Below are 13,104 nucleotides of genomic sequence, written 5' to 3'. Positions count from 1 at the left end.
GTGGGCTCAATCACAAGCCGCTCTAAAAAGGCATCACGTAGGCATTCTACAAATTCCCTCTCTTGGAGTCAAGCAGCACCAACCTGATTTTCCCAATCTTTCTGCACACTGAAATCCTCCGTGACTACTGTAACACTGCCCTTTTAACATGCCTTTTCTATCTCCCGTTGTAATTTGTATCCCACAGCTTGGATACTGTTCAGAGGCCACCACATAATTCCCATCAGGGTCTTTTTATCTTTGTAATTTCGTACTTATCCAAAAGGATTCTGCACCTCCCTATCCAATTCACCTCTTTCTAAGGATTTTTTTAAACTAACAGAGCCACTCCACCCCTTCTGCCTACCTGTCTGTCATTTCAATACAAGTGTATCCTTGGACATTAAGCTCCCAGTTAGGATCTTCTTTCAGCTATGACTTGGTGATGCCCACAACATCATACCTGCCAATCCCCAACAGCACCACAGGATCACCTACTTTATTCTGCATGCTGTGTACAGTTAAATATTAACACTTTCAGTCCTGTATTCATCACCCTTTTTGAATTTTGTCACTACGTTACACTTCAACTCATCCCAGTGACTGCAATTTTGCCCGGTCATCTGCCTGCCCTTCCTCACAGTCTCACTAACAATGCATCGACTTGTATGCCAACTGCCTCATCCTCAGCTCTATCACTCTGGTTCCCATCCCCTGCCTGAGAACATTATCTGTTCTCAGAAGTTCCTAATGCTAAAAATCTCACTTCCTTGAGAACACAAGTGGCCCCAAAATTTTGCTTACCAACCTTCTACTGAAAAATATTTTTTCATAATTCCAGATAAATATGCCATACTCATGACTGCATAAGGGTTAATAGAAAATAGAACAGAACAGCACAGGAACAGGCCCTGTGGCCCACCATGTTATGCCAAACCAATTAAATTAGTAATCAAATGGCCAACTAATCTCCTGCCTAATCAATGTCCATATCCTTCCATTTACCTCACATTCATGTGTCTATTGAAACATCTTTTAAAAGCCCCTAATGTATCTGCCTCTACTAACAACCCAGGCAGTGCATGCCAGACACTCAACGCTCTTGGCATAAAAAACTTGCTCCTCACATCTCCTCCGAAATCACCCCCCTCACTTTAAATGCATGCCCTCTGTTATTAGACGCTCCAACACTGGGGAAAAGATACTGTCTGTCTACTCTATCTATGCCTCCCTTCATCTTATAAACCTTTATCAGATCTCCCCTCAGCCTCCACCTCTCCAGAAAAAACAACCAAAATTTGTTCAACCTCTCATTATTGCAAATGCCCTCTAATCCAGGCAGCACCATGGTAAACCTCTTTGGCACCCTCTCCAAAGCCTCGACATCCTTCCTACAATAGGATGACCAGAACTGTATGCTATACTTTACATGTGGCTTTTTAATACATCTTTAAAAACTGATCTGACTGCATTTTACTTCTTTTGGTCTTAGAACAACATTATCATCAGCTTCCTACCTCAAAGTGCTTAAAGAAAACTTTAGTGAGTGTTTCTCTGAAGTGTGATGGACACAGAACTGATTCAATGACAACAACTCGCCGATCCCTTGGGTTTACTAGCAAGTGTCTGTTATGGAAAAGGAGAAAAAAAATGATACCATTCATGAAACAAACCTTATCAAGTAAAACTCAGTCAATAAGAAACAATGTGCTTAAAAAGTTAAAAAAAATTTAATGGATGACATATAATTAAGGTGCAACTACAGTGTAATTAACTCCACCATAGATGGTCCCAAACCAGGTTGGGTATGGGGCTAGCAACCCCATCCCATAAAAACCTAGAGCTACAAAAGTGCCAACAGAAGCTCCAGAGACCCCATCCCTGGGAGGGGAGGATACACCAAGAAGATGGGCTAGATCTGGGGACAACTTGAAAGACTGGCCTGGGACAGAGGACTCTGGCGAGCTGCTATCAGTGGCCTATGCCCAGTAGGGTGATGGACTTAAGTACGTACACTGTAACCAGAATATTAAAAAACGTTCAGTTGTTACTGTTTATTTTACACTAGAGATGAGAGTAGTGGTGTACAGAGCCGAGCAGGTCTTAAAACACTATTCTCCATTACAAGTTTTCAGTCCTTAGATGCTCTTAAAAATTGTGACGAAGAAATTCCACAAGGGCTCTTCCATAGCTTAAACGGCTCTGGAGAAAAATCTTATATGGCCTTTTGTATCCATCTTCTATGGACTTGTGGCAAGAGATCAGATTTTCCTTCACACAACCCCAACCTGTAATTTTATTACGTACTTTATTTTAATTACGTGCTCTAGCAGCTAGATGAAGCACACTCCAGCAGCTCGATGAAGTATACTGTATAGAGATTTAGGAAAGCATGCATTTTTTAAATTGGAGTGTGATAAAAACTTTACAGTTATTAAGATTCTACTCTGAACTAAAATTTATGTTTTGCATGCAGCATAATATTTAAACATCAACTTAGTAAAATCAATTTTTTAATATACCCTACCTGAAGTACAGCATGTGAATAAATTCTTTCAAATAACCATAAAGTTCTTCAGTGTTGATATTATATTGAACTACTTTAATAGCCTGCAAAACAGAAATGCATGCACAAATACGAATTACCAACATTCAAGATTATTTGGAAGTTTTAAATCACTACAGGTCCATGCTGATTAAAGTCCCGAAAGAATTGGTCAGAGAAGAACTATTCCACACAGTTAAAGTACTCTCAACCAAATCATCTTTATTACTGCCACTACTTAGCCATAAAGCACTGCAATGCTGCTCATTTACAAGCTGTGTGAGAAACTGAAGGTATGGTTGTTTACAACAGTACATAAAGAGAGCTATCTTTTCAAACAGGCTCACACTTGAGGTTAAAAATGCAGAACTTTGAGGCAGCTTTTTGGATTTGGACTGTGACCAATCGCTGATCGGGATTCATTAGAAAGGGCGAATAAAAATAATGCAAGCGCTGGCAAAGCAGCCATTGTTGTGAGTGGGACATTGTTTAGTGTGGCTTTTGTCCATCAGGCTTCAGTGAAGTAAGTTTGTCTTTTTGCTCTTAATTCTTCATTCTTCAACTGTTAGGGCCTAGTAGTGTAGTGAGACTGGCTCCAGGGGCAGTGTTTTGTACTGTGTGTGGGATGTGGGAAGTCTGGGAGACCTCCAGACTCCCAGATAAACACATCTGTACCAGCCGCACTGAGTTGCAATTCTTCAGAAAACACATTAAACAACAGGAACTGCAGCTCGATGACCTTTGGCTCACATGGAAGAATGAGGAGGTGATAGACAGTAGCTACAGAGAGGTAGTCAGCCCTAGGTAGAGGGGGATGACAGACATCCCACCCTGCAAAAACTCATTTCAGGGAGGTAGCACCATCAACTTGCGGGAGACTCCCGGGAGAGGTGGGATGTCTGCAATAGAGTAGCTCCTTAGCAGCTAGCCAGCTAGATTAAATAACATTAGCTATGCTAATGAACGAATGGCACCTGTCAAACTCACCTCAACATGTCTTTTACAGTCTTAACCCACCATGGGCAATAGAAAAGTCACTGTTGCAAACAGCGCAGCGAGCAACACCATCATTATTTTGAGCCCTATTAGGCAGGGGTACACTTTAGTGTAGCCTGGGGTGACGTACGTTTCATATATTTTTTGGAACACTCTGCCATGGTGTGCTCTCACTCTCTCTCGCCGGCGTTCTCTCTCGCTTGCTTCCACTCTCGCTCTCTCGCTTGCTTGCTTGCTCTTGCACTCTCTCTCGTGGTCACTCCCGTGCTCTCTCTCGCTTTCTCTTGCTCGCTCTCAAAAAAATTGATTTCTGTGATATTGTATATAATTTGCAGGCATCAGGGAGCCACTATTAATATGCAGGAGACTCCCAGAACTTCCGGGAGAGGTGGGATGTCTGGGATGACCTACTTGGGGGGGGGGGGGGTGCAGTGCCTGGGTCTCTGGAACTGAGTCTGTTGCTGTGGCTTCGAGGAGTAGACAGGTGAAGAGGACTGCTATGGTGATAGGAGATTCCAGTCAGCGGAAGAGAGGAGAAATTCTGTGGGCGCGATAGAGACACCCGGATTGTAGGGTCAGGGATATCTTGGATAGGGTCCATGACATTTTAAAGGGGAGAGTGAGTAGCCAGAAGTCTTGGTACATATTGGCACCAATGACATAGATAGGAAAGGTGAGGAAGTCCTGAAAAGAGATTTCAGGGAGGTAGGTAAAAAGCTGTAAAACAGAACCTCCAGGGTAGTAATCTCTGGATTGCTGCCGGTGCCACACACCAGTGAGGGTAAGAATAGAATGATTTGGCAGATAAATGTGTGGCTGAGAAACTGGTGCAGGGGTCAGGGGTTCAGCTGTAAGGATCATTGGGATCTCTTCTGGGGATGTACAACCTGAACAAAAGGGATGGGTTACACCTGAACTCGAGGGGAATCAATATCCTTGTGGGCAGGTTTGCCGGAGCTGTTCGGGAGGGTTTAAACTAATTTGGCAAGGCAAGGAAACTGGAGTGATAAGGTAGTTGGTTTACAAACAGAAGCAGTGTGTAGTGAGACTGCCAACAAAGAGAGGCCAATGATAGGGCAAAATTGCAGTCAACACAATGAGTTGTAACGAAAAGGTGGACAAAATCGAAAAGGCTGAATACAGGACTGAAGGTTTTACAATAGAATGCATGCAGTATATGGAATTAGGTAGATGAACTTGTAGTTAAAGACTGGCATGCTTGATGTTGTGGGCATCATTGAATTGCAGACGAAAGAAGATTACAGCAGGGAGCTTAAAGTTCAAGGATACACATTGTTATCAAAAGGACAGTCAGCATGGCAAAGGGGATGGCGTGGCTTTGTTGGTAGAAAGTGAAGTTAGATTATTGGAAACAGTGACATAGGGTCAGAAGGTGTTGAATTGTTTGGGGAGAGCTAAGGAATTGTAAGGGTAAAAAGACCCTGATGGGAGTTATATACAGAACCCCAAACAGTAGTAAGGGTGTGATCTTCAAATTACAACTGGCCAATAATATTAAAGAGTATACCAAAAGTTTCTTTACATACGTAAAGTGCAAAAGAGAGGCGCAAGTGATATATCTGCAGCCAAAGGAAAGTGCAGGAGCCTTGGGTCTTGGCCAAGGTTTGTGGATTGGACTCAATTTTTTTTTTAAAAAGGATTCTGCAGTTTATGTGATTCTGGTTACTCCTTTTTTAAAACTGCTATTTTACATGATATTGATTGGGCTGGACTGGCTCTGTGACCAGCAGTCACTGATCTAAACTGAACATTCCCACACTGTTTCAAGGACTCTGTGGTTTGATGTTTAATACTGTGTGTTATTCACTCGCATTTTGCTGTTTGTTTGGTTTCTTTTTTCTTGCGTATTGGGGGCATGATGTTTTCTGTGAATAGGTTCCATGGCTGTCTGTGGGAAGACAAATCTCAGGATTGTATACTGCATATATACTTTGATAATGAATGTACTTTGAATCTCTGAAGTAGTACCAGAAGATTGTAGGATGGCAAATGTTATTCATTTGTTCAAAAAAGGTAATAGAGATGATGCTGGGAATTATAGACCAGTGAGTCTTACATTAGTGGTGAGCAAACTACTGGAGAGGATTCTTAGAGACAGAATTTACAAGCATTTGGAGAAGCATAGTTTGATTACGGATAATTAACATGGTTTTGTAAGGGGCAGGTTGTGTATCACAAGCCTGACTGATTTTTTTCAAGGAAGAGATAAAACAAATTGATGAAAGTGTTCACAAGGCAGAGGGTGGTAGTGAAGAGAGTGTATTCTGTTGACAGGCCCATGACGAGTGGTGTTCTACAGGGATCTGTTCTGGGACCCCTGCTCTTTGTTATTTTTATAAATGATTTAGATGAGGAAGTGGAAGGGTGGGTTAGTAAGTTTGCTGATGACATGACGGTTGGTGGTGGTGTAGAAGATTGTTGTAGGTTACAAGGTTATAATCATTTTTATGATTGCTGACACAAGTCTACACAAAAAAAAAATCACATTTCGAAATTCTGTGCTGGTGTGTATGTTAACCTTATCCAACATGAGTAGGCAAAATTAAATGAATAACTAATGATATTAAAAATACAATTGTTTTGATAAAAATGCAAAGTTTGAAATGGCAAGCAACTTAAAAATGTCTAGTTTCCAAGGTTGCTATAAATATTGTTTTTGTGTGCAACTTCTCACACTAAAAGAATATAGAGGTGAAAAACTTACCTGGGATACACCTGGCTTCTTGATTTCACTGGGAATAATGCATCTTGGTCCAGTTTCTCCTGCAAAACCACATCTAGAGATTGAAGAAAAAATGTTCAATGTACAGGTGTCCCCCGCTTTTCGAACGTTCGCTTTACGAAACCTCACTGTTATGAAAGACCTACATTAGTACCCTGTTTTCGCTTTCAGAAGGTGTTTTCACTGTTACGAAAAATAAAATCAGTGCACGATTAAAAATCAGCCTGCGAAAAAATCAGCACGCGATAAAAGGCAGCGTGCGCCCCGAGCAGCCGCTCTCCCCCGGATTCGGAACAGCATTCTCGCCGGCATTGCTTAAACACGAGCCTGTGAGCAGCCGTTTGCAAGGTGAGTTCTAAGGTATCGGAAAAGCCTGAAAGAGCTCGTAAGGGTGTTACACTTAGTGTAAAACTAGACATAATTAAGCGTTTTGATTGTAGTGAATGAAGTAAGGACAACGTGAGTTTGGCTTGTGGAAGCTGACGAACATGATGTTGAAGAGGTTTTGGCATCCCATGACCAAGAACTGACAGATGAAGAGCTGATGCAATTGGAAGAAAAAAGGATAACAATCAAAACCAAATGAGTAATGATAAAGTACGACTTTAATTTTGAAAGGGTACGTCAGTTTAGGGGATATTTGCAGGATGGTTTGAGTCCTTACAAAGAACTGTGTGATAGAAAAATGCGTGAGGCTCAGCAGCCAAGCAAGCCTTCCACATCAGCCACAGCAGACAATGAACCTCGACCTTCGACATCGAGGCAGGCAGAGATAGAAGATGACCTGCCTGCTCTAATGGAAACAGACGATGACGAGATGACACCCCAGTGTCCCACCATCCTAACCCCCGGGCCACGGACAGATACCGATTCGTGGTGAATGCAATGGTAGCCGGGAGGCACACAGGTAAACATGCTAATTAATTAGGTGCCGCCCCACACGTAAATGTCGGCCCAGATCAAAGGCGATGCAATCGGCAAACGTCACTGATCTGGGCCGACAATTACGTGTTGGGCGGCACCTAATTAATTAGCTTGTTTATTTCGGCTTTTTTCTTAAGGATGTGCTGTGTGCCTCCCAGCTACCGCTGTATCCCTGCATGCTTCGCAGCAATGTATCGCTCGGCGGCCTGGAGGGTGGGGGCCACTGCACCACCCAAACTCCAACTCAGTATAACACACCATCATCAGTGTGCTCGGCAAGCTATCTTCCCGATTCCCATAAGTGATACTACACTGTGCATACATTATTTCTACTTTATATTGGCTGTGTATTTTTACGTGTTATTTGGTATGATTTGGTAGCTTCATAGCTTAAAGGTTACTGGAGAGCGCTTGCGTGAGATTTTCTGCCGACGGTGCTTGCGTGAGATTTTTGCTATGGAGAACAGTTCAGGCAATGATTGTGGAAAAGTATTTCTACTTTATATAGGCTGTGTACTAATCGTATCATTCCTGCTTTTACTAAATGTTACTGTTATTTTAGGTTTTATGTGTTATTTGGCATGATTTGGTAGGTTATTTTTGGGTCTGCGAACGCTCACAAAATTTCCCCATATAAATAAATGGTAATTGCTTCTTCGTTTTACACATTTCGGCTTACGAACCGTTTCATAGGAACGCTCTACCTTCGGATGGCGGGGGAAATCTGTATCTGAAATTGCTAAATACCATATCTGACTAACACATGAACAGTGCAATGCAAGAATTACAGTACACTGGTGATGGCACAACACTTCTTTGCAAAAGAATACCAATTGAAACAAAATGAATACCCTAACCCTCTTTTGCTAATATATATTTTCAGTACTGGATCTTCCATCTGCCCTGTTCATAACTCCTTCCCCCACATACATAGCCTTATTCTGAACTCTGAACTACTTATTTGTTATGGAGATTTTCAATACTAGATTTTCCATCTGCTCCTTACACAACTCCCACCTCTCCCACTTCAATGTTAGAATGTGTTATCTGAAGGACATGGTGAAAGTGCCAGAAGAAAACATTCAATATGACTGACAGAATCAAAACTGCTTTTTGAAAACATGATTACAAAGCTCTTTTTTGAGGTATATTGGTAAGGTCGTTAGTTGGTGTCTTGATTTCCAAAGTAAAGAATAGGACAATTTAATTAAGTTACAATTGGGGTCATAAAGTCATAGAGTAATTCAGCATGGTCACAGACTCTTTGGCCCAATGAGTCCATACCAATTATGGTGCCAACACGAGAAATTCTGCAGATGCTGGAAATTCAAGCAACACACATCAAAGTTGCTGGTGAACGCAGCAGGCCGTCGAAGGGGCTCGGCGTGAAACGTCGACTGTACCTCTTCCTAGAGATGCTGCCTGGCCTGCTGCGTTCACCAGCAACTTCAATTATGGTGCCACTCAGTTAGTCCCGATTTCTCTTGTTCGGGCTGTATCTCTCTCAGCCCCACCCCTCCAAGTGTTTCTTAAATGACACTATTATACTAAAACTTATTATAAAACTATTATACTAAAATCGCTGAGAGACCGAGTATGGGATTTGACACTGCACAGTGCACTTCCAAGTAACTGAGTTCTATTCGATCCCTTATTATGAAACCAGCAAAGACAATCGCACGACGATATAAAACTAACAAAACTAAATTAGCGATTTAATGAATTAAAAGCAATTAGTGTTCAAATTAGTGTAATTATGCGTAACTAAGCAAAATAAGCAGTCAACAAAAAAAATTACCCCCAGCTCACTCCCTCTCAACTGAACAAAGCAAGAACATGCAGCTATACTCATTTGCTTCTACCGCAAATTACCCATGATAAATGTGCAACACAAAATACTGACATAAAATAGATACATGGCTCCTAGAAAACCTGCTTCAAACACTTCCTCTGTCAGCTTGTTCCACATACTCACCACCTCTGCATAGAAAGAGATGCCCTGCAGATCATTTTTAAATCTTATCCTCTCACCTTAAATCTATGCTTCCTAGTTTTAAACTCCCCTCCCTGGGAAAAAAAGGTCTGCCAACATCCAACCCACAGAAATGTTTAAAACTTTGAGAGGCATAGGCAAGGTTACCCTCCCATTCTCCTACAAAGAAAGATCTAACCTGGACAATCTCAGGCACACTAGTCCTGGCAACATTCTCACAAATCTTTTCTGCACTCTTTCCACATGGTAGCCAAAACAGTATGCATTACTCCAAGTGCGGCCTCACTAATGACTTATACAACCATAACATGATGTCCTGACTCCGATACTCAATAAACACAAGAAAGTCTGCAGATGCTGGAAATCCAAAGCAACACACAAGAAATGATTGAGGAACTCAGCATCAGTGGAAATAAATAGATAGTCAATGTTATGGGCTAAGACCCTTCTTCAGAACTGAGAAGGAAGGGAGAAGATGCCAGAATATAGAGGTGGGGGGAGGGGAAGGAGGTTAGCTGGAAGGTGATAGGTGAAGCCAGGTGAGTAGGAAGGGTCAAAGACTGGAGAAATTGGAATCTGGAATGGATCATAGGAGAAAGGGAAGTAATAGGCAGGTGAGAAGAGGTAAAAGGTCAGAGTGGGGAATAGAGGGGGGATGGATGGATTTTGTTTACCATAAGGAAAAATCGTATTGATACCTCAGGTTGGAGGCTATCCAGACTGAATTTAAGATGCTGCTCCTCTGCCCCCCCCCATCTGCTGAATGTCAGCACACTAAATATGTCTTTTCCATCACCTTACCAGTGACACTGCTTTCAATGAACTATGCACTTCTATTCCTAGGTAGGTCCTTCTACTCCATTACACTTCCTACTACCATTCATAGTTCAATTAAGTCCTACGCTGGTTTGACTTTCTAAAGCACATCACCTCACACTTAACTGTATTAAAATTCACTTGCACTCCTCAGCTCACTTCCCTAACTGATCAAGATCCCCCTGTAATTTACGATAACCTTGCTCACGGTCAACAAAACCTCCAAATAACAAGGGTTCCAACATCAACCCCCGCGGCACACAAGTTGCCAGCCTCCATTCTGAGAAAGTCTTCAGTTACCTCCTCCCACTTCCTACCTCCATGTCAATTTTCAATCCATCAAACCAGCTCACCCTGGATCCACAAGCAACCTAACCTTCCAAACCAGCAGAATCTAGTCGAAAGCATTGCAAATGTTCAAACAGACCGAACGGTCATCTACCTTTTCAGTTAGCTCCTTGAAAACCCATGAAACATTCACCACCTACGGCTTTCTACACACAAAGCTACGTGGACTCTTAATCAGACTCTGTCAATCCAAATGCTGGCAGATCACATGTGGCAGAATTTCCTCCAGTAATGTCTCTACTAATAGTTCAAAACTTTATTTAGAATCAGAATCAGATTTAATATCACCGGCATATGACGTGAAATTTGTTAACTTTGCAGCAGCAGTACAATGCAATACATGATAAATATAGGAAAAAACTGAATTACATTAAATGTGCATATATATATATATAATTAATTTTAAAAATATGTATATATAAAATAGTTAAATTAAATAAGTAGTACAAAAACAGAAATAAAAAGTAGTTGATGTAGTGTTCATGGGTTCAATGTCTATTTAGAACTTGGATGGCTGAGGGGAAGAAGCTGTTCCTGAATCGCTGAGTGTGTGTCTTTCGGCTTCTGTACCTCCTTCCTGATGGTAACAATGCAAAGAGGGCATGTCCTGGGTGGTGGGGGTCCTTAACAACGGACACCACCTTCCTCAGGCACCGCTTCTTGAAGATACCTTGGCTACTACAGAGGCTAGAACTCATAATAGAGCTGACTAATTTTACAACTTACTTCAATCTTGTGCAGTTGGCCTCCCCATATCGGACGGTGATGCAGCCTGTCAGAATGCTCTCCACGGTACATCTTTAGAAGTTTTCAAGTGTTTTAGGTGACATACCAAATCTCCTCATAAAATATAGCCGCTGTTCTGCTCTCTTTATAGCTGCAGCATTGTTGCATTCAGGCTAGGTCCTCAGAGATATGGCACCCAGGAACTTGAAACTGCTCACTCTCTCCACTTCTGATCCCTCTATGAGGATTGGTTTGTGTTCCTTTGTCTTACCCCTTCTGAAGTCCACAATGTTGAGTGCAAGGTTGTTGCTACTACAACACACAACTAGCTCACGCTTTGTCGTCCTCTTGTCACTATCGGAGATTCTGCCAAAACTGGTTGTATCATCAACAAATTTACAGATGGTATTTGAACTATGGCTAGCCACATTCATGGTACAGAGGGAGTAGAGCAGTGGGCTAAGGATGCATCCTTGAGGTGTGCCAGTGTTGATCGTCAACAAGGTGGAAATGTTATTTCCAATCCACGCAGATTATAGTCTGCTGGTTAGGAAGCCAAGGATCTAGTTGCAGAGGGAGGTACAGAGACCCAGATTCTGTAGCTTTTCGATCAGGACTGTGGGAATGATGGTGCTAAATGCTGAGTTATGGTCAATAAACAGCATACTAACATAGCTATTCATCGCAATAATTAACATTTCAGTTAAATTTTCAACAACCACTTTCCACTGGGATATGGGGAGAAGGCAAGAAAAGGGTACTGATTGCGGATGATCACCCACGATCACAGTGAATGGTGGCGCTGGCTCGAAGGGCTGAATGACCTACTCCTGCACCTATTGTCTATTGTCACTGCATTCAAAATCAGGACCGAAATGTTCCGTAAAGAAAACGATAAACTTGGAAAACCCCGTTATGATAAAATAAATTCAAAATCCAGTAATGTTTACTAAACCGGTCTCTGTTAAATAACACCGGTGTCAAACAGGGAGAATCATAAACAATTGCCCATAAATTGTGCACAACGCACTCTGGTGAAACTGTGGCAAATGCTCCCAGGTTTTACCATTCATTTCCAATTTCGCCGTCTCCAATAACGTTTGATGTTAATATATTATTTGGAAAACAAAGGGATACTGGCCATTCGGTGTTAACCCACAGGCGCCCACCCTCCGTGCATCCCGCGACTCACTTTGTGTATGCGGCTCCCAGATCGATCACTACAGCCGTCTTCTCGCCCCCGGTGCCCAGCCCTTCAAACAGCGGCATGCTGCAGCTGCGCTCCCACCCCGGTCCGCAGACACCGTCCACAACAGCAGCCGCCTGAACCTGTAGGCCCCGTCCTCCACCCCACCCAGGACCCTCAGCCTCCGCTTGATCTGTCTTCCCTACTGCCTGATTGCGTTTTCCACTACTGCTCAAGAGCTTCTCCTCTTTGTGTGCGTTCTTTCTCAATGAATTTTTTTGATTAACTTATCGAGAATTTTCGACTTTTTCAGGCACTAATGTAGACTAAAAGATCAGCTTCTCTTTGCATCTGAGGCGAGTGTGGAGCGTCACGTGGAACGGGAGTTTTGGAGTGTCAAGTTCAACCTGCTGATGGCTGCAGGTTGTTGGATGGTTGAATGCAGTGCGTTATTTTGTGAAGGATGTACAGGACCAGCAATGTATTGATTTTCCTCGAAGTTTAGCTGTAACTTGCAATTTTATGTTTATACAAGTGCACTTCTTATCGAACGAAATGGCTTCATTTTTAAAAAAATATAACTCGAATTGGATCAGTGAGATAGTGATGATTGCTTAGCAGAGGGCATGTTATAAGTATGTCACAGGAATATTGCTGTTCAATGACTCCATAAACGAACCACACCTTAGCCACATAACATCTCTTGTACTACTGTGGACTTAACTGTTTTTTGTTGCACCAATGTCTTGTTTTCCTCAATTTCTTTCATTGCCTTGTATAATGTAGTATAACTTGCATAACTTTAATTGTTGTGTATGTGGCTTGGTTACACAACAATGCTATTAATA

The 13,104-nt window shown here is 42.1% G+C and overlaps 1 protein-coding gene across 1 annotated transcript in view; it reads right to left on the bottom strand.

Moving 5' to 3' along the window:
* actr10 (actin related protein 10) overlaps positions 1-12,433 on the bottom strand; it is a 31,499-nt gene extending 19,066 nt beyond the window's left edge. Inside the window, exons 1-4 of the mRNA XM_063049534.1 lie at positions 12,263-12,433; positions 6,246-6,318; positions 2,507-2,589; positions 1,497-1,605 (exon numbers count right to left, since the gene is read on the bottom strand). Coding sequence (XP_062905604.1) covers positions 1,497-1,605; positions 2,507-2,589; positions 6,246-6,318; positions 12,263-12,339 — 342 coding nt within the window. The 5' untranslated portion in view covers positions 12,340-12,433. The remainder of the gene's footprint in view (positions 1-1,496; positions 1,606-2,506; positions 2,590-6,245; positions 6,319-12,262) is intronic.
* Positions 12,434-13,104: the final 671 nt, after the last annotated feature.

This window comes from Mobula hypostoma, chromosome 1 (assembly GCF_963921235.1).
Source record: "Mobula hypostoma chromosome 1, sMobHyp1.1, whole genome shotgun sequence".
NCBI lineage: Eukaryota > Metazoa > Chordata > Chondrichthyes > Myliobatiformes > Myliobatidae > Mobula > Mobula hypostoma.
The sequence above is the reverse complement of the archived record's forward strand: the minus strand, read 5'-3'. Positions and strand labels throughout refer to the sequence as shown.